Raw genomic sequence first — 25185 nt, forward strand, 5'->3', positions numbered from 1 at the left:
GAAGGAAAGTGTACACGGAAAGATGAGCGAGATTGTGTTTGTGAGAATTTTTATTTAACCAGGCAACATCGCAGTCCACGTGGACTTGACGATCGCCTGTCGCTTGTTTTCGGGGCGTGCCCTCGCTATCATTGGCCGGCCGCTCGATGACGTATGCCGCAAACAACCACGTGGGTCAGTCTCTCCCGCCGCTCAACAGTCGCGGCAGATGAGTCCGGAAAGTTGTGTGTGTTGATCGTAGCCGCTTCTTGCGTGAAACAATGGATTGTGCGCGTTTAGATTTTCTCGAAATTTGTGCACAAGTTGGCTGTGAACAGTGATAGTGATGAGTAGGTGATAAAGGTGACCAGCAACATGTACCCAACCCCTGCAAGGCACCCATCTGCCGCGGTGAGTGCTTGTTTGGTTACCCCCGCCGCCCCCGGCCGTGTTAAGTCGCTAACCGAAAGCGTGCCCTCTCTCGTCTAATGTCGTTAAGTGGCAATTACCTCCATTTTTGTTTCACTAGTCGGTTTTACGCCAAATCCCGAAAAAGTTTGGGGACCGCTGCGGGTCACGTGACCAACAAACGACGTTTTAATTAGTCCATGCCGGAATTTTTCACATTATTGTTCGCTAAATTAACATTTCTTTTATCTTCAGAGCCCACTATTTACAAGAATCGTCAATTAACACAAAGACAGTCGCGTGAAGCCGCAATCGATATCGCAACACTAATCACTGTAAACAAATTTTTGTTAATATTTACCCGGTTTATTATATTCCTCATTTTGAAGTGGATACCAATACCATTTCACGTGTTTGCACTTCATTTTTTTCCGGTTGACCACACTGTATATCTTTCCAAGGTCACGCCAGTTTTTGAAGAAATGCACCATTTTAATTAATTAACCTTGAAAGTAATTACGTATTATTATGTTAATGTAATTTATCGAAAGATCGACACGATTCGATTTCACTTTTTAAACAAAAATACAACAAAAGGTAGCGAATTTCCAAGGTCAAGTGTGTTTAACCACTTCAAGTGTCTATTTATAATAAGAGGTTACAAATAGCGTTACTTAAACATCTCAAGAGTTCGAAATTAAGGGTTTCAGTGTGAATGGGGCTTTACTCTTTGACATTTGATTCTCGTTGTCATTTTTAATAGTGAAAGTTTGAGCTGGCTGTGATTATAACAAATGAATAAATTGACACCTGCCGAAAGTGGCAAAGATCATTTAACCAGATCTTTTCGTTTTAGGTTATGTGTCGCAAAGTGACAGTTGTCAATATTTGAGGTTTAATTCTCACGGTCCGGCCAACTTGATAAGTTGTAATTAAGCGCATATCTAGAGATCTTGATTTGTTGATATTTAGACCCCAGTGGCGTTCCTTGTTACGTCATCGCTTCCTTATTATTATTGCGTCCAATTTTGCAGATAAGTGTTTGTTTAAAAATGCATAATTATGTGCAGTCATATTTGCTATCTTTCCTCAACATTTGAATAGTTATCGTGAACTGTCATTGCTATTTGCCTGCTAGATAATGAGTAAAACAACCGCACTCAGGTACGCCTCTGCGTTGAGCATTTTGAATAAATTTTCATTAAAAGTTGAAATCCCGAGCATGACAAAAATTGTGTTCGTTTTATTAGGGACTTCCCCGATGTCGTACATATTATAGTCTGGAATATTGCAACATTGGAAACACAAAAGCAGCTTTATTAAAGTATATATTTATGCATATCAAGGGATAAAACGCTGTCGGTGGTAACATCTGCGCGCTTCTTCTGTTTACCACTGGAAGTTTACAACTTTTTCTAATTACCGCTCCGTAAATAATTGGAAATTGCAATCGCCTCTTTTTTAGGTAATTGATATTAGCTGGAAACACGCAACGTTCAATTTTTGATTACGGGAAATGCTTTTTAAAATCCGAACGATTAAATTTTGTATTACGTAATGGATCATTGCTTGGAAAACGTGTTATTAACTAAATTAAAGTGCTTTCCGTCATGAGCTGAGTGAGCACAGTTTGCAGAAATTGACGGAGCGGCTTTGGAATCTGAAGTGAGGTTATGTTGGTGCAGTTTCGGTTTTTTATCAACAGATGGCGCGCGTAGCGAATTAAAAAAATAAGAATAATTTGTGGTAATTGGCGACCTACATTGTGTTGTCGAATCAGTTGTTCTAAATTTTTAATGAAAGTAATTACAGCCTGCTCGAAATAACCGCTTTTGCAACATCTGCAAATTTGTTGCACATCTCCTACATCGTCATTTTTATTCTTCGTATGCAAGACTTGGAATAACGTTCTGGATGTGTTAACCATATAAATTTCGATCAGAATAGAAAATAAATTACGTCCTGTGTAGTCGTATTTCTGTACATCTACGATATAAAACGGTATTATCTATTGATCCACGTAGATCTGATTACCTGTGAGTTTGTACACCGCGTTTCAAAAAGATTTGCATCTAGTCGTCTATGATTTTCCGTACTGTAACGTTGGTTACATAACCTTAAAATACTCAAAATTTGTAGCTTAATTTGGTCTTTTGACGTTTGACAGATGACACTATTGACAGAAGTGAAAAAAATTGACAGTACTTTGACATTTGTCGTTTGGCTCTGTCTCTTGTTAAATCTTCGTTGGTTTTAATGGTTTATAGAGCTATCAATTCGTTATAACCGTCGATGGCACGTGTTTACGCTCGATTTTACTTCCGATCCAAAATTAAATCTAGTTGGCTACACTATTAAAAATTCTATTTCGAGTGGTCTCTGTGTCTTTGTAAAACTGGAAAAACAAGCTTTTCGGCTATTTCCAACGCCACGTCTATGAGGTCTTGCTTGTCGTGGTGGCAGCAGTGTGACGGGTTGACAGACAGTGCTGCCAAAATCATGTTAAAAAGATACAATTTTCTAGGGATTTACTCCTATGCAGTTGGACGAACTGTCTTTCATGAATTTTAAATTATTTTGACGTGTTGGATTCAAAATTCGAATTAGAAGTAAATCAGGTGCGAATGAACTCAAAAATGCCACTGCAAAACGTCATCAAATATCACAAATTTTCCATAGCCAGATTTACACCAAACAATTTTTGTACATGTAATTCGGTCGATTTCTCGCTTATTTTTTAATAACTTGAGTTATTTGTGCTCATTTTACGCAGAATCCAAAACTGAGCGAAATCTTTAAAGGCGTCCAAAGTTGCGGATAGCGAATTTTTAGTTCTTCCATGTATAAACCCCTAAAATTCCGAAACTAAAACAGATAGAAAGATACGTTTTTCTCGCGCTTTTTTAGATTAGAATCCGCTCTTAAAATCAATTAGTAAAAATTTGAGGATAAAAATCACATATTACTTATCTTAAAATCTCAAATTGTCACTCGTAAGATCTCATCGTTAGGTTAGCTGTCAAATTTCCAACAAGTGTCACTACTTTCAAAAAAAGAGTTGAAAGTTCCCAACGCCTCCTCAGTACAAATATTGGAAAACGTCAAATTGTATCGAAATCAAGTCTGTTGATAGAAGTGTCGTGTTTTAAAATTTAAATTAAATTGTCTTCTTTGCTTGAATCAACACGTCTCTAGCCACTTAATGAGAGATTTTCTCCCCATCTTGCTTCCACCCTTCCGCACCATTGTTATCCGAAATTTCCGCCTCAGTGGCTGGCGAAAGGAGTTTCGGAATTTTTCACAACCTTATGAATCGACGACGCAATTAACACAAGCGTCCAGTTGGCTTGCTACCACATGACAACGAGCCGCGAGTTTTTTGTTTATTTGTTTATTTGTTGATTTATTTGTTATAAGAGCAGAGAAGTGTATAAAGTGAGCGTCTATCAGTGATCTTGCAGAGATTGCCGGATGTTATTAGACGGTGGGTGTGGGAGAACACGACTGCAACTCATTTCGCCCAACTCCCTTCCGTAATGTGTTCCACCTAGTCGTCAACTCCCCAGGAATTCGTCGTTTCTTCACCTCCCCTTTGTGCTTGTTCGGCGGGTCTTTTGTGTGCCGCTTCATACGTCAATAAACGCCGTTTTAATTGTGCGATGTGTTTAAAATGTTTGTGATAATTAATAATTGTCCGGCAAAACAGTATTAAATTTATAAACGATTGTTTGAACTTGTGCTTGCGTTAATTCGATTATGATTGGAATAATTTAGGACATGTTTTAGCCGATTGGAATTTATGTTTAGTTTTACCTTATCGATTCGTTAATTACTTGTGTACATGCCACTCAGTCATTTATTATAAACGATAACCTTCGCACGGAGAACATTCGAAATGAAAGATTAATCGGATTGTGCGGTGTTGTAATCTGCATACTCTTTCGATGCGGCAGGAAATGGAGCGTGGAATAAAACGAAAAACAGTACAAGACACATGAGGCTAATTATGACCACTTTCTCTGCCTCTCTTCCGTGTGATAAGAAAAGGAACAGAGGAAGACTAAAAAACGATCAACTTAACAAAGAATAAAAAATAACAAAAGAGAGTTTTACTACATAACAATTCACTAATTTGCTCTTGCATAATTATTCTCACATGTGGAGTCTGAAAATTTCAGTTTTCTCGGACGCAAAGAAATATAACTCGCTGATTGCACAAATGCTGTCATTGCAAAAACATTCTTGTCATAATTTACAGTTCTACGAATAATGCGGTTTATGAAAATGAGACTTTTAATGTGCTTTCTACGCCGTGTTTCAAAATCATTTTCATCTAGTTACCTTTGGAATGGAATTCTTTTGTGGCGCTCGCATTGAAATGGTTTGGTCACGTGTCAAACGTGGAGGAAATTTGTGGTGTTGGGGCTCATTTTACGCAGAATTTTGCGCGGATTCTAAATCTGGACGAATTTTTAAAGTACGATAAGAAATAATTGAGTTGTGGCTGTTCAAAGTTTGGGAAAGTGTATTTTCAGTTTTGGAATTTTTAATGTGCGCGTTTTTCTCGTTTTTTTTAACTAAGAAATCGTTTTTAGATTTTCGAAAAGTTTGAGTTTTTGGGAAAAAATTATGACTAAAACTAAAGTTCTGAGGTCGCTTATTTTACGCAGATTCCATATCCGGTCTCAAACCTCCCGTACGACTGTACCCAAATCACCTACAAAGTTTTTTCGCCCTCAGAAATTTCATTAAAACCATTTACTTCGTCAAACAAACGCATTGATGTCGATGCCGTGTTTCGCTATAATACCTCCATAATTACACGCGGGATTGCACGGCATTTCGCGGCGGCACGGAAGCCTCCCAGTCGCGACCACATGCTCTATGTCTTTTATCTGGTCCGCACTGTATATTCGGCAGTGTTTATTACAGTGATAAATCAAAGCACGAGTTTGTTAGTTCGTTGTCGTTAATTCGCGAGAGAAAAAAATTAGTTGTCAAAAAAGGCAGTGCTACCAATAGTTAATTAGTAGAACGTGTTGACAACGTTTGCGGGTATAAATAGAAGCCCAGGCAAGAAAGAAATTAGCATTTCCACAAACGTTGGAACTCCACCGGAACCGCCGAATTATCGCGCCATTACGTTTTAAAGGCGCGTATTATAATTGGCTCTGTTTGTACCAGAATAGTCCTCTACAAATTATATCGCTCCATAATGATGACGTATCAGTGCTTCATTATGTTCGTGTTACGGTGTAAATGGCGACGGTAAATTGCAAGGAAGATTAATCATAATTAATCACCAAGTATTGCATTAGCACAGACATTCAGACGTTCGTTCGGTCTTGAGCGTATATCATTTTCTTTCCATCCGTTTATTTTTGTCGAGATGCCGCGCTTTTGTCCATTAAACTCTTTCGGTCTTTGTCTTACGGAATTCAACACGACACGGTTCATTCCTCTTGGATTAAGTGGCGGGGTTCAACTGCGGATTCGCGTTAATTATGAGGGGCTTCATCGGGAAAAAGTGCGTTTGGAAGCGGCACGTAGCGGGTAATTGTTGCATATCGTACACGACAGATGGCTAGATAATTGGGTTTTTCTTAGTTGCTTCGGTCTCTGTAATTTCGCTGGAGGAGGACGTGGACGCTATGGGTACCTCTGTATTTAAATCAGCGGTTTTAACGATGTCGTAAAATTGTTTGCATCATTTTCAGTGGAAAAAGCGCCGCTAGTTCCTGTTATTCCTCGCAAGGCGATTTTTTCGGGTAATAATGGGAATTTCAAATTTCCCGCGCGAAATTTCGAAGCTGGTTGGTCATTCTTATGTCATTTATGTGTAATAGTCGCCTACGATTTTTCCTACAAATTCCGGAATGTTGATTACATAACCTCAAAATACTTATCGAAAAATTATTAAGTAGGCACTGGATCGCTGAAGGGATAAAACTGACTCAACTTCCGTTTTTTTCTGTTTGTTGTTTCTCTGGCGATTTTGACGTTTGACAAGTGACATTATTGACAAAAGTCCAAAGTGACAGAACTAAAGTCCCTTTTTTAAAGCACCGACACCGCGCTTCTCGCCTACTTTGCAACCGGCAATGTCGTCTAGGGAGATTGTCTGGGGACAAACCAAACGTCAAATTCGTGACATTTCTGAAAATTACGCAGTTTTTCTGTCAAAAACGTCTCTTTGACAGCCTGTTAGGTTGCAAATCAAAGGTTAATGCCGAAAAGACTCCACACAGTTTGCAAGGCTGTTATGTCAATCAGAAACTTAACCTATTTCATTTTAACACCAGAAAATCAACTCTTTGCGACTTTGCCATCGGAAATTAACGATATTTCGCGAAGGGCTGAAGGTCATTTCATTTAAAATGCGTTCTAGAGGTTATTACTGTCAGTCTATTCATTAAAAAGTTAAATTAGCAGCAGCCCCTAGTGATTTTTATTCGTGACAGTTGGCAGCAATGCGTTTGGTCTTGACGCGACTGTGACATGCGTAGAAGTTAATCGTTTTGTTTAATTTCCCCAATTTTCTCTCTTAAGAATTAGAAGCCTGATTTTACACCCAAGAATTCTCAAAAATTTGCACAGGTGAGGGGACTGATGGCAATGAGCTGCACTTTCAGTAATTTACGGTTAGGTAATTCGAAATTTTGAAGTTGGTGGTACTTAAAATTGGAGAACTGTCACGTTCTCTAAATTAACCTTACTTTTTCAATTAAAATTGCTGCGTATTTGTAGTATCAAAGTTAGTTTTGACACAAAGTGACAGATCTTTACTTCGCAGTGACGCAACCTTCGGAATTTTGCGCGGGAAATTTAAAATTTTACATTTTCTAGTTCTATTTTTACTAACGCCGTAATAACATCGAATTATAAAAATACAGTCAGATTAGGAATTTTCGGGAGCACAATCCGCTATTAACCGAATTCAATTTGAAGGTTCGGGAACGCGAAAAAAAAATAAAATTCAAAATCTCATGTTATTTCCCCAACTTTTTCTCATACAATTTTATCGTGGATTAATAGATCTCGAGTTTCTTGTTTAAAGTGCTATTAAGACCCAAGTGTTCCTCGCCCCATTTCCAAAATGAAATTATTAGCCCGCGGAACAATTTCCCAATTTATTATCCTCTGTGTTGGTAGACTATCATTCTCACTTGTCATCAGATATCTAATTTGCGATCGATGTGTTCCGTTAGTGACGTCATGTCCTCTTGAATGCGAGATGAATGCGCAATCTCCTCAAGTGGAGAATTAATTTTCATACGCTTACATAAATCCAGCGATTATTACATTTAGATAATAGCATATATGCGCCCTTTCTTCAACGACTTCCCAACTTGGAAACACGAAAAACCCTAGCAATTAGTCAAAGTTATTCCGATTTGAAACGAGAATCGATGGATATTAAACAGAAGGTTAGAAATTCCCCTCAATCATTCCAAGTTGTTCATTTACATTTCTTGGTTTGTCTTTTGTTTGCTCTTCGGATCAATAGGAGACCATTCATTTGTTATCCTCTCGTTTTAACATGTAGAAGCTGTTAATTGATCATTTTTATTAAGGGGCGCGCCTACTTGTTTCGGTGTTGGAATTCAATTCGTCGTAAAATTTCGTATTATTGCGTTTATGTTTTACTGCATAATACATTTATTCATGAATGTTGTAACTCATAAAGAAGAAAACATCAATTCTGATATGACCGCTTGTATTATTTTATGGCTTCGTGAAGTTCACAATATGTCGAGGGACTGCCTATATATCTCAAGTTATACGGGGAAAGCACTAAAGGCTTTGGGTGTTTTATTAGCGTAATTAGAGCGATTTTAAAGAGCAAAAGATGTGTTAATAGTGATGTTTAAACGACGAATTTGCATCGAGATGTGAAGTTTGTAGTGCGCATTTTGGCGAAATCCGATGATAACTGAAAAATGGAACAACACATCTATCTTATTTATATTTTTGAGCTAGACATATCAGGTCCCTCATATTTAACAATACCCGCATGCATATTGTGTATGGAGAAGATAAATCTGAAATCCAATTTAAAACGTTATTGACGTCATGGACTGCAGGTTGGAAAAATGTTGATTTGCATCTCTTTGCTCTCATATATAAAAATCTAGCGCATTGAGATTTATATCCAATTCGGCGTATGCATGCAAATATGGAAGTGTTGTTTTGTTCGGCCCGCCTGAATATTTAATAAGAGGAAGAACAGGTAAAATTCTTTTTAATGAAGTTGGGGTTGTCTCCCCGACTCCCGTGAGCAAGACAGAGCAAACAGAGAGCATTGTGTAAACGCGGTGAATGAGCTTGAAGAGCTCTGCGCAACCAATTATTGTACAGATACAGGATAAACAGCGTCAAAGAGTGTCCATGAGGGGTGAGCGGGTCGCAGCTCTTCGCGCACGACATACGAATCAATAAAAACTGACACTTTTTTACCCCATACACGTCTATTCGCTCACGTACGTGGATACCGCCGGATATATATGGAATTTCGCGACGCTACGATTACACGAGCGGAATTTGATTTTGGCATTTTTTGGTAATTTGCATTTAGATACGTTAGGAATCGGGCCCTTATCAAAAGGGCGATTTGAATATGTATAGGGACGGGGCACGTGTGGCGGGACTCCCCGAGAATCCACTAATTAGACGCAAAAAGAGGTGTTTTTGATAAGTAGCAGACAAGTCAACACGATTTAACTTTACCTACAGACATTCAGTCGTTCTAATTAAATTTGTGCAACTTTCAACTCCAAGAACCGACGTATTTACAAAAAATTTGATTACATTTTAATTTTGTGACCTAATCCGGCTCTGCTTTTCACGGAAAAACACAAAAATTACGGTGAAAATCTCTCCCAATGTCACAAACTTCAAAATTGTTGTGGTGTAATTTGGTCTAGTTGCAAATTTTCACTTTAGTTTAAAGGCCTGCATTAATTACTGTCAGTCTACTCATTAAAAAGTTAAGTTGGCAGCAGCCCCTAGTGGTTTTTATCCGTAACAGTTGGCAGCAAACGCGAACGGCCTTGATGCAATTGTGGCATGCGTAGTTAATTTTCCTGTTCAATTTTGCCAAATTTTGAAATTAAAGCCTGATTTACACCCAAGAATTTTTGAAAATTTACATAGAAAAGTGCAGAGATAGCAATGAGCTCCACTTTAAAAAAATTCTTTGTAATTTACGGTTAGGAAATTCGAAATTTCGAAGTTGGTGGTACTGAAAATTGGAGAACTTGGCTAAACTAATCCCACTTTTCCAATTTACTTGTGCGTGGAGTCATAAAACTGCTGCGTATTTGCAGTAAAAAGCTTAATTTTGACACAAAGTGACAGATCTTTACTTCGCAGGGATTGAACCTTCGAAATTCCGCGCGGGAAATTTGAAATTTTACATTTTTTAGTTCATTATTTGTACTAATCCCATAATAAGAATTTAAATTTGAAAACCAAAAAAGTTTTGTGGATTCTCCGCTATCATTTCTTTGCACCTAGAGAACGGGAATCCCCCTCAGGACTCCCTTAATTTGTATACTGTTTCCATTTCAGAAAGTTGGCGGCTTTGTAGGCTTCATTAGCAAGTCTAACCGCGCCAGTTCATCATTTTAACACCACCAGTTAACATTCTTCGGCATTAATAACAAAGACTGAGTGATTTTTTGCAAAAAAAAAAAACGAATATAGTTTACGAAAAAATTCAATTATCTGAAACTTCGCAGACAAAAACTGAGCACAGAGAGGAACAATTAGACTCAAAATCCCAATTAAAGTCCGATTTTATCTAGATGAGGGTTCCTGAATTCTTCATTCTAATTCATTGGGGTGTAAGTGAAATGGATCTGTTTTAATGTGCTCCGTTTACGCAAACTTAAATTGACGAATTTCGATTCTAAAAAAGTCGTCAAAACTTGAGTTATTCGCCACCCCACGTTCACCTAACAACCCCCGGCCAAACGTTAAGAGTATGAATGTATTTGTGTATCCTGGTGATTAGCGCCCCAGCTGCCGAACATCCCTCAGTGCAACCCTCAATTGACAGATGCAGATGGGGGCACGAGTCCGACCACCCTTTCCGCAACATGAAATTTAATTAGGTCCAAATCCAAAGACGCAAAAATTTATTCGAAGCGAGTAATTAACGTGGAGGTTTTCGAGCTGCAACTTAACTCCCTCACTAAACGATTTTACTGTTTGTTCTGTTTCCACTTTTATTGCGCAAGTTGTGTAAACAGGACTCCAGACCTCCCGGCTCGTCCCCAATTCAGTTGCATAAACTCGTGTTTGAAGAGAACGAGATAAGTAAATAAGAAGCAACTAATAAAAATCAATTTACCCGCAAAAATAGTTGAGTTCATAACGTAACCCTTGCTTGGGGTGAGTTTCAAATGTTCGTACTAAAGAAAACAAGACGTTGCTGGGAGGAAATTCGAGGTTTTATTACCCTGAGATAAACAAAACGGGTTTAAAGTCTAATCGCAATTAATAGAACCTGTCTTTTATTGTTGGACGAGTTTTTCTATGCCTAAAACGCAGTTTATTAATAATCCCTCGAGTTCATTACCGCCGAAGAGAATAGCCCCCGAACTTGGAAGGTAACCGCCCTAGACGTCAAATTATTAGCGATATACCGCTCTTAATTACCTAGCTTCACAATGGTGTCATAAAACCAACAACGACGCGAAAGTTATTGTCAGTAAAGTTTCGATGTAAACGCCGGCAATAAAAAAAACTGTCAAATATGTGCAAATCTAACACGTCGAACTTGTTTTTTTTAACTGTTTAAACGCCAGTGTTTGCTTGGATTCTTCGAAACACGTAACAACTCATTAAAATGTGTGATTACAGTCCAATTATATAATTCGATGTAACAAAATAATTACATCGAATAAGAAAATGTATAGTTTTCCCACACCGAAATCCATAATTCATTTTGTTCGTGACTGGCATTCTTTATCGCGCCCGAAACCATCCAGTTCCTCAATTAGTAGGGGACTAAAAGAGGAATGAAAATGTTTCAAGATATTGTTTTATAACAGTGTTAGGAAACGAAGTCGGTTAAAAAAGTCACACAATATTTCAATTTTTGCTTTGTTCGCCCACAGGAGTCCCAACAAAGGCCAAGTGGCAAGTGACATGCACGCTCTTTAAAAGTTCAATCTAGTTAACCCAAATAAGTCATTAAGAGATGGAATATCATGCTCATTGTTCGAATTCTAAAGGGAATCTTCTGATGATTTCATTACGGCACCGTTGCGTAAGACCGCCCGTCATTATCAACGAAATGAGTGAAATAAAAAGGCGAAACATTTGCATGCAATTTCTATTAGAACTGTTGCACGCCAACATAATGAAGTTAATTATTTCGCAATTTGACTTTTGAATTGGTGGGTTTTTATGCCGTCATAAACACAGGCTGCGTCGCCTAATTCTGAGTACATAATTTTAAAAGTGAATTTTATTTTTTTACCGCGCTCCCGAACCTTCTAATTAAATTTGGTTAATGGCAGATTGTGCTTGCGAGAATTCTTAATCTGACCGTACTTTCAAAATTCGATGTTCGAACTAGAAAATGTAAAATTTCAAATTTCCCGCGCGAAAGTTCGAAGGTTCACGACTTTGGCGGTTGTAAAGTAGGCGAAGACTGCGGTGTTGGTGGTTTAAAAAAAGGACTTTAGTTCTGTCACTTTGGACTTCTGTCAGTAGTGTCACTTGTCAAACGTCAAAATCGCCATAGAAACAATTGAAGCAACAAACAGAAAAACTTGGCGGAAGTTGAATCAGTTTTAACCCTTTAGTGATCCAGTGCTTAACAGTTTTTGAAAAGTATTTTAAGGTTATGTAACCAACGTTTCAATCATAAAGCGGCATCTTTTAACTTCGACAGAAAATCAGGCGATTATTATCTATTATCCGTTCACTAAACATAAGTGACGTAAGAATGACAGAAGATTGGTAAATGGTAAATTCCCCTAACATTTTCAAAGAGTGTTGGCTGCACTGTCCCAATTTTCGAATTTTCAAATGACTAGCGCTATTCACGTCATTATTAAAATTTTCATTACAAGTGTTCGCTTTGACGGTAATTTGTTTATTTAAGGTTGGCATTATTGTACCCCAGAATTTGACATTTGACAATTTTGACAAGAAAATTCCCGTGCATCAGTTTTACGTGATTAATTAGTGCCTGTTCTTGAAGTGAGGTGAAAATTTGCAACAAGACCGAATCACACTACAAAAATGTCAAAATTTGTGACCTTGGGTGAAATTTGTACCTGTCTTGTCCACCTGCTGCGAACCTGCGGCCCATTTTCTCAGAACGGTTTTCTTACCTCGAACTTTTGCAACTTTTTATTGGGCGCCGCGTCATTTTAATTGTCAAAATAAAAATAGTATCGTGTAAACACCGCTCGATGATTGGTGGCGGCGCTTTAATAACGTTTGCCTCGGCCGATTCAATGAACCTCTTAACAAATCTGTGTAATGAGTTCCCTCCTCAGTAGCGGAATAATGCAGTGAAAATCTCGGAACGATATAGCCAGATTATGTGGTGGTTTTGTTAGGGGTGCCATCCCCCTCTACAACCAATCCCAACGACTGCCGCGTTTGTGTTAGTTTAGTCTGTGTCTCCGCTGACAGCTGACGGTCAACTGACGCGGAATCTACGTCGTTACTTGCGAGAAAATCAAATATACAGTGTGTGCATCCTTTATTAACAGGCCAATTTATGGGATTAATAACATGTTTAAAACGGTTGGTATTACTGATTTTTTCTAGAAAAAAAAAACAAACAGGGGATTTATCGTCTATTCACATCGATTTAGGTACCAGCGGGGGATGTGGGCGGGATTGTTGAGACGGGTGTGAAGAACATGCTCTTTTACGGCGTGAATTTTATTTGAATCGTAGAGTGTAGTCGCGGGAGCAGGCGAAGCGAGTTAATCCCGCAAGATTCATTATCTGTAACCTCAAATTTGGTGTGTTTTTTTACAGGGCCCGCCACCTCAAGGTGGACAACTGAAATTCACTATCGCCGACACGCTGGAGCGAATAAAAGAAGAGTTTAATTTCCTGCAGGCGCAGTATCACACGTAAGTTTTTCCATTTTTCTACTGATTTGCAACGAGTGCAACCGCCCTGGCTTCTATTCACCCCCATCAAATTTAATATCGCGCTCAGTTTATCCGTCGCTCCAGAACTACATGTCTGTAATTTGTTCCCAATCCTGGTCCACTCCCGTTTTTTATCCCCGAAGAGTATTTATCCTGACGGGAGGAGTTTTATTCTAGCTCAGTTTAATTGTGTCCAATTTGAACCGAAATTTTAGTAGTTTTCAAACTGTTTTGACCTCATTGCCGCAGTTGTCAACAGCGCTGCAAATCGAAAAAGTCGGGCAAATGTGACTTTCTTTGGTCGATTTCTCTGTTATTTTTGGAGTGAATTCAAGTTATTTTGCGCTGAATTTCACGTAGATTCCAAAAATGCCAGATTTGTTAAAATCGGTCAAAAAATGACTAAGTTATGTGCGATCAAAGTTTCGGATATTGGATTTTGAGTCGTAAAATTTTCAAAGCTCGATATCTCCGAAACTACGAAGATTTTGAGAAATGCTTTTCACCATTGTTACTTTAGAATATGTTTTAAAAAGTCGAAAATTCGATGGTCGATTTTGCGACTCAATCGATGAAAAGTTTTAAGGTTTGAAAACAATTTTTCTCGATATCTCGGAAACTACGCCAGATGGAAAGAAACGGTTTTCGCCATCGTTTTTCTCACGATTTTTTATCTAAGAAAACGTTCTTAGATTTTCCGAAAGTCGCAAAAAGCGGCTATGTAAAAAAACATAGTGCCCATTTACAAATTCCGGTGTGTTGTTTCAATTTCTAATAAAATTCTCTTTTTTCCAGGTTAAAACTAGAGTGTGAAAAGCTAGCCGGTGAAAAGACTGAAATGCAACGGCACTACGTTATGGTGAGTTTTTCTCCTCTTATTAAATGACCAAAACTGAATCGATGCATGACAAAGATCACTCACCGATACAGAAATTCGCGCTTTTTCTCCAGTTTATTGATCCACACATTTTTCACCTCTCCCACATTCTCTGTCATAACGCCCGCGTTATTGTTCTTGCCTTAATTACTGTTAATTGTACATTACATAATTACATAATTTTACGGCAAAAAGAACTGTGTTGTCTTCACTTAGCGTGTAATAACTGACAACAATGGTTGTGAAACCTCGTTTCCACAAAAGCGGAAAATGCAAAAAACGCTCCATGCTTAACTAATTCTAGCGAAATCTTGCAACTCTTGCACGTGGTAAGACTGGGCATCATCTCCAGCGCCTCTTTGTTGAAATCGCCGCAAGCCCATGAAAGCCGTAACTCTCCTAGGCTATTTATCCGAGTTGCGCGAACAGAGAGAACCTAAATCCTTCCAACCAGCTACAATTTTTCCGGCGGACGAACACGGTTGGAATCGCATCCGAAAGGGCGCGGGGTGTCTAGGGGTTGGTGTATCGATTACCGAGCTCGACAAGGTGCTTGTCACGTCTGATACAAGTGAAATAGCTGTTTATGGTGGCTGCTCTGGCAGGCGCGGTCCGGATGTCAACCTTAGAGGTTCCGGCTCGGGATGCTGCGCCCCACCACCCAAATAACTTACTATAGATGCAATATGTAGAACAATGCGGATGTTGGCTACTTTGCGGACACCTCTAGAGAAAGATTCTGCAAGTGTTGAGTTCATAGAACTGCAGGTCTCAATGGACAACAACAAGCGGGCTGAGGTTGCATTGTAATGCGACCTGCACACGCACTTACAACCGCAATCGATGGCTGGAAGTAATATTATTGGCAGTAATGTTATCAATGGTTGCCAGTAATTAGAGGACTGATTGCGTTTGAAACTAATTTTAAGCAATTTAAAAATGTACAGCATGGTTCAAAATGATTCGTCAAAAACAGTGCCTACCGAATTTTTTTTGACAAGTTTTTTGGGGTTATGTAAACACTCGCTGTTCGTTAAGTCTTGACTAACAATCGGAACTAGCAGAGAAAATTGAATTATACTAGAAACAAGTCGAGTGTCTTTTAATGATCGAGCAAGTGCCAGCTGAAATACATTTTCTTCACAGTCATTTCTATCTGGCACCAGTATCAAAGGAAAAACTGTTTTTATTCAAAATTAATTAGTACAGTCGCGGCCAAATCTTTGTGGACATCATCGACGTGCAAATTTCAATTAACATTGTCAAAAATGACATACATAAAGGATGCTTCACACTTTTATGCCAAAAAGTTACCAAGGTTGGCGAAAACAAAACACCCTACACGTTGCAGTTGGCGAAAGTGGTAACTAGGGCAGTTGACGTTTCTAATGTCAAACTTCAAAGTACACTCCCATAGAGAATCGATTTATGCAGATCGCCAAGAACACTCTGATTTACCAAAAATCGAAATGAAATAAAATTTTTGTAGGCGCCAAATTTGAAATGCCGCTCTGTGATTGGCGAGTTTTACAATGTTGATTGTTTAAAATCCTGCAATTCCTGCCAAATGTCAAACAAGAACTGTCACATTTGACAGATTGTCACCAAATTTTAGGAGCTTCAGCTTGTTTTGGTTATTTTCAGTGCAGATTGAGAGGTAATAAGTTACAATGTCGACTATGTCGTGATGTCAAAAATTCAAAAATTTTAAGGAAAAATCACAATACACAATTTGACATTTAAAAGTGGCGCCATTTTGTGTCAAATCTTGAAGTTGAAAAATTTCGGGATTTTACGCAAAAATCAACTTTCTAAGTTTTCAACTACGTTTTTATTAAAAAACTTGACATTTGCTTGTGGCGCCATCTATGAATGACAACTGACATGTCTAAAATTGCCCCTTTGTAAATAGGGTCATGTAAAAGGCGAGTTTTCGGCGCTTTTCCAATATCCTTTCAGCCTAAAAACTCTGACATGAAATCAAACATGTCTCGTGTATTTGTTTGCTGGCTCGCCATCAAATTACACGGACAAAATCGAGAACACACAGAGAGAAGATTGTCAATGCGGATTTCAAAGTGCACACTTTTATTTCGTGTTGACTGTTTTAAAATAGACGCGACCGCAGCACCACTGGCGTTTTGCTCGCAATAAATTAAAAGTTCGACGAGCAAAAATCCCCGAATTTTTATCGACGCGCCTTCGCTGCGAGTTTCGAATCAACACCTAATAAAGCCGTCACGCAACGTCCCGAAATTTCGTTTAAAACCGCCTGATCACGACGCATCAACGAAATGAAAAATAAATAGGGTTGAGGAGGGCGGGAGAATTTCCATCGTGTGAGTTTTCGGTATCATCAAATGAAGAAATAAAGAACGAGGAGAAAGTATAATGGACGAACCTAGAGAAGATAAGCGAGGATCTGATAAGATTTGTGTCGAGTTATAATTCCGCAGAGAGGGGCGAAACTCGGTTAAGTACGGTGAACGTTGGGGGAACGGAACGTGACACGATTTACTATCCCTTTAAATAAGGTTATTACATGAAAACAATATTACTTGGGAAACTCGAATTAAAACGGACACAAAAAGTGAGTTTTTTGGGACTGAAACGTCGTTCGCTTATTTAGGGAAGTTTTATCAGGTGCGAAATAGGTTGGTAATCACGCATTGACACTTGTCATTTATACAGTGACGCCAACTAACAAAAAAATCCGACCACAATAGTAATTTTCATCACAAGGCCGGAAAATGCTTTTTGACCTCCGAGTGGAAGTGAGAAGACGAGGAACCGTGGCCATCTTGTGTCAAATATTTCAATCTTGTCTAAAGTTCCAAGATTTAATGGAAAAATCAAGTGATTTTTAAAATTTTTCGCTAAATTTCACTTTTAAAAGTAGCGTCATCTCGTGTCAAATACAAATTTTACAAAACTGGCACAATCGACATTTATGCAGTGCTGCCAACCAACAAAATAAAACCAACTAGTGTAAACGTCACGTCAGACGATGATTTTGTTGCCGAAAATGTTACACATGTGTCAAAAAAAATTATGGAGGCCCCAGGCCCACAAAATATTTTTTTACTAAACAAAAATGACAGAAGTTTAGTAAACCGTAAATTTCCCTAACATTTTGAAAGAGAGTTGGCTACACTGTCAAATTTTGAAACAAATGGCTAGCGCACTTAAACGTCATTATAAATATCATCGTTGCAAGTTCACAGCGACGAAATGGAAAAGAAAACAGACAATTGCGAAATTTTGAACAGGTAAAATGCCTTTTGAACTAAAAAAAACTCTAACCTGGAAATTTATGACAGATTTGACGTTGCTCGTCACGTATATTCAGTGACCGGATAGTATTTTTTTGACTTTTAGTATGAATTTGAAAAGTCGCTTACTTGTTTCGGGAAATTTTATCAGCTGGGAAATAGGTTGGCAGCACCGAAATCCAATCGAACAATCGAAGATTGTGTTGTAACTTTTCATAATTAGTTCCCTTTTATTATTTTTAAAGGCAAAACCGGACACAAATTTGACTTTCGAAAGTGGCGCCATCTCGTGTCAAATACTTCAAATTTGTCAAAAGTTTTAAGATTTTAGGGAAAATTCAAGTTATTTTCTAAATTTCTCGCGAAATTTGATTTTTAAAAGTAGCACCATTTCTACGTCAATTCTTGAACTTCAAAAACGTCAAAAATTTCAGGATTTTACGGAAAAATCAAGTAACTTTCTAATTTTCTGGAGTGCTGCCAACCAGCAAAATAAAACCAACTAGTCTATTAAAGATTCACGTTCGGTAGAAGCACGACCTGCTGCATATCTACGACCTGTGCATTCGTGTAGTTCCACTGTTTCTCCGCATATGCTTTGGAAAGCGCTGCTGCTCGGGCACTTTTGGAAACATTTTACCATATTGGGTTTATTACCAACATTGTTTTTGACATTTCAAATTTTAAGTTTGAATATTGAAATTATTACACGTTGTTTGTTGCTTTTTCAAGTTTTCGTTGTGTGCTTTGTTTACGATCGTTACTTTGTTCTACGTTTGTGTTTTTTGTAGCTTTAAAAAGTCAAAAATCTTACTAACCCCAAAATGCAATTTGTCAACAATGTCAAAAGCGCTCGAGCAGCAGCGCCCTCCTCGGCAAAAAAATGCGTTTTCTTGGAAACATTCTTGATACGGGGAAATGAGATTTTGCACAGGTCGTAGATATACAGCAGGTCGTGGGTAGAAGTAACTAAATTTAGTAACTTTTATTTTTGAGCTGTGTAACTAAGGTTATAATTTTTCTAGTGTAATGTCTTGTAAAACAGATGTCATCCAAATGACAGTTTTTGGTTTGTCATTAAAGGTAAATATTTATTTTCCAAACGAAAAAGAAGAGCTCCGAATCAGATTCAACTAGTTCATCGATTTCATCTTCTGAATCTGACTTTGTTAGTGTTACAATTATTGGTGGAATGTTGTCTACAGCTGCGTCTCCCATGAGTGCTGTCCAGTCTTGCCTAATTAATTTTTCGCAGTGTGAAACAAAGTTCTTCCAGTTGTTTAGTGCGCTTTGCAAAATTGATTTTAACCATAAATTTCTGACTTTGTTCCTTCCGAATCCGATCCTGTTTTCTTCCTTTAGAAACTGCTTGTCTTGTAATAGTTGATTCCATCTCGTATTGTCAAATTTGAATGACAAATTTATTTGATAGACAATGATGCCAATGTTTAATTCCTAGTTATTTCAAAAATTCAACGTAGCGACACAAAAGTATCTATTAGTTACTTCCACCGAACGTGAATCGCTAATAAACGTCTCTTTTAACTGTATTTCTTGTTTCAGTATTACGAAATGTCCTATGGCCTTAACGTAGAAATGCACAAACAGGTAAAAACCGCTTTTATATCCTTCAATTTGGATGGTGCTCCGGTGGTTTTAGCATCAATAATTCGCTTGTTTTCAGACTGAAATCGCAAAACGCTTAAACGCAATAATAGCCCAAGTGCTGCCGTTCCTCAACCAAGAGCATCAACAGCAAGTCGCCTCGGCCGTCGAACGGGCGAAACAAGTGACGATGACGGAGCTGAACGCCATCATTGGGGTGTGTTTTCTGAGCAAACTTATTTATTAAGTTTCCTTTACGATGAGACTACTTATATGTTTTATTAGCCTCGTAGTTTTTGCAACTTGCATGATATTTAAGGATTTGTTAGCTCGGTCTTTCAATCTCGTCACAGTGTAGTGGTGCTTGCCTCCTTTTACGCCAGTTCTGTGATGATTGAAGCATTTTAAAACAATATAAGTAGTACCTCCATCTCCAATATCTTGTGCCTTCTAAATTTTCTGTTTGTTTATTTTTGGGTTATTGACGTATATTGGTGTTGGTTTATATTGTTTTAATTGTGTCCGTTGTTGTTTCCAGCAACAACAACAACAAGGTCTTCAACAGTTGCTTGTAAGTAGTTCTCTTAGCGTACCTCTTAGGTGGTTCAGTTTAAACCCAATGGGAGTACTTTGAATTTTGCATGGCATGTAGCCGGCCATCCAAAACTCCGACTAATAACTCTGCCCAATTCCGCGAATCTGGTGATGACTGTATCGTTTTCTCAGCAACAGATCCACGCCCAACAACTGCCTCATGGTGCTCACGGTCCCGGCTTGCCCATGGGCCCCCATCCGGGCCTCCCAGGAATGGGCCCAGCAGCTGGTCTGCTGGGATTCGGCGCGGGGTTGGGTGCCGGCGTCCCTCCAACAAACCCGCACGCTTCAGTGTCCTCAGGAACGCACCCTCTTCTTAAGTCCGCGGATCTCCACTCCAGGGAACCGGACATCAAACCTGGATCAGCGAACGCCGAAGAAAGACTGGTAAGAGGCAGCGGAATAAAGCGTGGAGCCCTAAAAACTTCTTTGTTTTCAGAACTCCGTTTCTCCCGGCGAGCGAGACAAATACCGATCGAGATCGCCCCCAGACGTGGAACAGGACGTCAAAAGACGGAAAGAAGACAAATTGGGTCATGTACGTATTTTTCTCTCAAAAATTACGCCGCTTTTTGTCGCTTCGCGTCTAATTTATTAAGCGAGTTTCGGAGTTGGGTGGCTGAAGGGCGCGCGGTTTGTCAAACCCTGTGTCGATGACAAAGTGTCGGCCATGTTTTGTGCTGGATCACCAACTGATACGGATAAAGCTTAGGGGTTATAAATAAATGACGATTCTCGCCTGAGGTGCTCGGTTGGGGGAGCGGAGGGCGGTTTCAGCGCCGGCATTACGTTCTATGAAATTGCTTCGGCGGAATTATATAAGAGCTTTTAATACCGAGACTGTATTTGCTCGCTGGATCTAATTTCTTGGTTCGAAATCCACTCATTTTTCTGTTTTATCAAGGCGGTTTCGGAATTTTGACGCTTGACAAGTGACGCTATTGACAGACGTCTTGATTTTTTTTTTCGTCGAGACAAAGAGTGCGGTGTCAGTGTTTACCCATAAATCACAATCTGAATAAAATTTGATGGCGCTTTTGTGTGTAATATCTCCTTTATGTCACTTCGACCATCCCTCTCCGCCATCATCAATCCCAGTCGTTCCGGACGCAATTATTTATCCCCCTCACTTCGCCCGGTTTGCAGTTCCGCGAAGATAATCCTCCATTACTGCGATTGTAAAATCCGCGTTTTTTTTTAATTTGGAGTTTTGCTGAATTAACTTTTGGAAATTTTGAGGTGCGAGGTTGGCAGCATTTTTCACTAGAATTTGACGTTTGTCGAACGTACATAGCGACATTTGCAACAGGGACGAATTGCACGATGGAAATTTCGACATTTGCAACCCAAACTAACTGAAAATTGTCAATTTCTTTAAATTTTTTGCACAAATTGAAAGTCAATTGCCCGTTTAATTGCCAGTCTCGCCAACTGTCATAGATTCTAATCGAAAAAATCCCTAGACCCACGAATTTCATAGGTCAAATCATTTCGCAGATTTTTCAAACCTCATTTGTCTTTCAATAAATTTTTGTAGGCGCGAAATTTAAAATGTGGCTCTATGATTGGTCGTTCGGCAGTTCTCCCGCGGAATGGCAAACAAGAACTGTCACATTCGTGCAAATTTCTAGAAAAAACTTGACAGTTCCTTGTGGAGCCATCTATTAAACAAAAATTGACATATCCACGATAAAAGTTTTAAAATTTGTGACCTTGGGTGGACATTTGCAACCCAAACTGACTGTGGAACTGATCAATTTCTTTTGTTTTTCTCGCACAAATGCAAATCAAATTTGCAACTTTGACATTAGAAACGTCAGTTGTCCATTTAGGTCTCACTCTCGCTAACTGTCCAGTGTTGCCTGAAAATTTCAATAATCCCTAGGTTCTAACCTAAAAAGTCAACAAAGAACTGTCAGATCCGTCAAATTGAAAACTTGACAGTTGCTTGTGGTGCCATCTATTGCCCAAAAATCGAAATTTTAGCATATTTTAGACGTTTCCGTTGATATTTCCCGGAAAAGTTTCGTAATCGCAGTAATAAAAGGCCTAGTTTGCCATCGATTTCATTTCATAATTTCCCCGTAGTTTGTTCTCATTACTGCAATATCACATTTATGTTTGAATCAATAATTTATGACACTCGCTATGAAATATCGGGCTTCAAATGTCGTCCCATATTAAATAAATTACACCGAACCATATAAAAATCGATCGCTAATATGTTTAATGGAACCGTTTGTGTATTAATGAAATGTATTTCATAAATAAATTCTATACCCAGTAATTAATAATTTCGTAGATTATTATTTGTGAAGTAAATATTTCATTGTATCATTTTCGATGTATAAATAATTTCGCTTTGTTTCCAGGAAAGCGACGGCGAGAAAAGCGATCAGGACCTGGTAGTGGACGTCGCCAACGAGGTGAGTACTCCACCCCGAAGAAGCTCTTCTAAGTCTTGGTTTCAGGAGGCGACGTCGCCTCACACCAATGGCGATCACGCTCCTCTTAGTAACTCCGGAGAAATAAGGGAAAATGGTAGTACAAACGGCGATAAAATAAAAGTCGAACGGCCTCCCAGCAGAAGCGGTTCCTCCTCCTCTCGAAGCACACCATCACTGAAAAGTAAAGATGTAAGATTATTCGCGATTTGATCGGTGAAATTTCCCGGGTTCGAAGCGTCGTTGCGTCCCCTTGTTACCTCGCGTGTTTACTGTTAAATTTGCAGGAAAAACCCCTGACGCCTGGCTCAAAAGCCCGCTCCACCACGCCGAACTTAGGATCCACTCCCGGAGCGAGTGGCCCCAAAGTGGGCCACGGCCAGTATCCCCCTTACTCTCTAGCGACAGCCCGAGGCAGTGAACATCTCAGTCCGTACAATAACGTCGCTCCTTCGCCTTATGGACGACCTCCTCTGATGGGCTACGACAACCACCCGCATGCCAGAACCCCCGGACTCGCCACCAACGGTTTGAGTTCGATCCCTGGTGGAAAACCGTAAGTGGTAACCTGGTGGCGACTCCTCCTTAAGAGTGTTTGCAGAGCGTATTCGTTCCATATGAATGGCGAGGGGCAACTCCAACCAGTTCCGTTTCCCACCGACGCCTTAATCGGTCCGGGGATACCCAGACATGCGCGCCAGATTAATACTCTCAACCATGGAGAGGTTGTTTGCGCGGTGACGATCTCCAATCCGACCAAATACGTGTATACTGGAGGCAAAGGCTGCGTGAAGGTGTGGGACATCAGCCAGCCGGGCTCCAAGACGCCGGTGTCGCAGCTCGACTGCCTGGTACGGCTTCCCTAGGTCTCCCCCAGGTGCTAATGTGTTTTTCTGCAGCAACGCGACAACTACATCCGCTCGGTGAAGCTTCTCCCCGACGGCCGCACGCTCATCGTCGGCGGGGAAGCCAGCAACCTCTCCATCTGGGACCTCGCCAGCCCCACGCCTCGAATCAAAGCCGAATTGACCTCCAGCGCGCCCGCGTGCTACGCCCTCGCCATCAGCCCCGACTCGAAAGTGTGCTTTAGTTGTTGTTCCGACGGCAACATCGCCGTGTGGGACCTCCACAACCAGACGCTGGTGCGGCAGTTTCAGGGACACACCGACGGCGCGTCGTGCATAGACATTTCCTCCGACGGCACCAAACTGTGGACAGGCGGGTTAGATAATACAGTGCGTAGTTGGGACTTGCGAGAGGGGAAGCAGCTGCAGCAGCACGACTTTAGCTCGCAGATTTTCTCGTTGGGCTACTGCCCGACGGGGGAGTGGCTTGCCGTGGGCATGGAGAACTCGCACGTGGAGGTGCTGCACGCGCTCAAGCCGGACAAATACCAGTTGCATCTCCACGAGAGCTGTGTGCTTAGTTTGAGGTTTGCGACGTGCGGCAAGTGGTTTGTTTCGACGGGGAAGGACAATTTACTTAATGCGTGGAGGACGCCCTATGGTGCCAGTATATTCCAGGTAATTCCAACTCTTAATCTCACTACGTTCTCACAGTTTCGTTCGTTTCAGTCCAAAGAGTCTTCGAGTGTGTTGAGCTGCGACATTTCAACGGACGATAAGTACATTGTGACGGGGTCTGGAGACAAGAAAGCCACAGTGTACGAAGTGATCTATTAAACTGTGTGAAAGTGTTTCCCGGGGCCACTAAAACGTACCTACACATCGATCGAGAAGAAATTTTAATACTGACTTGAGAACATGACATTATTTTAATAAAGAAAAATACCTGTTGCCTCGCTCATTTATTACAGTCGGTTTCAGTTGCCGTGTCCACTTTGACAGTTTTTTTTTTGTTTGGTTGGCATCACTGTCTCCCCAGAATTTGACATTGGGGACATTGCAACCTGAACCAACCGTAATCGAATGGTGTTGGTACCGCTGTATCATTAAGTAATATTGAGTAAACAGGCAACAATGCAGTGATAATTATTTATATTTTATTTTATTTCTGACTAATGTACAATATTTGTTATTTGTTTACTCAAATGTTGTTATTATGTGTGTGAATTAGATGTCTAAAACGGCACAAGTGATTCAATTACTTACAATAATTGACATTTCATTACTTTCTTGATGTTGTTAAGAAACAAAGATTACGTAGCATATTTTTCGTAATTAAATAAAATAATTATATTACAAATAACACGTTTGATACAACTCGTTTCTTTTTCTTTGATTCTCATCTTCACTCTACTTCCGACACGATCGATATCTCGCTTATTTTTTTTAGCAAATAGGAGTTTGTTGGTGTCATTTTACGCAGAATTTTACGAGAAATCTAAAAACGTAAGATTCGTTAAGATCGGTCTAGAAATAACTGAGTTATGAGCGATCAAAGTTTCGGATATTGGATTTTTAGTTGGAAATTTTTCAAAGCTCGATATCTCCGAAACTAAAAATGATTTTGAAAAACGGTTTGCGCCATCGTTTTTCTTGGCTTTTTCTACTTTAGAAAATGTTCTCAAAAGTTAAAGATTCGATGGTCAATTTTTTTGCCAAAAAAATCGATGAAAAATTTTCAATTTTTCGTTTTTTGATCGCCCCTCGTATACCACCTGCCCTATCGACCTAAGATTTGATCAGTTCTCGGGCTGCTCTTTCGATCGATATATAAATTCAATAACATTAAACGCAGTTTTCGCGCCAAAACAGCGTCTTGAAAACGACCCTAAAATCACCCTCTGAAAATGTAATTCGGTCGATATTTGTTAGGGAAATCTAAGCTATATGGGCTCATTAAACACAAAATTTCGCGCTTAATTCGAAAATATCCTTATTTTTCTCGCATGTCATCAAATAACAGAGTTAGAG

At 39.5% G+C, this 25185-nt stretch overlaps 1 protein-coding gene across 4 annotated transcripts; it reads left to right on the forward strand.

Annotated features, from left to right (window-relative positions):
• Window positions 1-182: 182 nt before the first annotated feature.
• gro (TLE family member transcriptional corepressor groucho) lies at window positions 183-24105 on the forward strand. 4 transcript variants are annotated; one of them, XM_088038373.1, is made up of 14 exons: window positions 183-390; window positions 13399-13496; window positions 14313-14376; window positions 19230-19274; window positions 19351-19488; window positions 19810-19842; window positions 19998-20252; window positions 20305-20403; window positions 22238-22291; window positions 22337-22501; window positions 22597-22865; window positions 22911-23160; window positions 23209-23832; window positions 23884-24105. In XM_088038373.1, the coding sequence occupies exons 1-14, from the start codon at window positions 355-357 to the stop codon at window positions 23989-23991; spliced, it is 2238 nt and encodes a 745-aa protein (XP_087894499.1). In that variant the 5' UTR covers window positions 183-354; the 3' UTR covers window positions 23992-24105. The 4 variants fall into 4 exon arrangements, with proteins under 4 accessions (XP_087894499.1, XP_087894501.1, XP_087894502.1 ...); XM_088038374.1 differs by lacking the exon at window positions 183-390 and adding an exon at window positions 13027-13158; XM_088038375.1 differs by lacking the exon at window positions 19810-19842.
• The last annotated feature ends 1080 nt before the right edge of the window (window positions 24106-25185 follow it).

Source organism: Gnatocerus cornutus, chromosome 6 (genome assembly GCF_029298725.1).
Source record: "Gnatocerus cornutus isolate USDA-ARS CGAHR chromosome 6, icGnaCorn1.1, whole genome shotgun sequence".
In the NCBI taxonomy this organism is placed as follows: Eukaryota; Metazoa; Arthropoda; class Insecta; order Coleoptera; family Tenebrionidae; genus Gnatocerus; species Gnatocerus cornutus.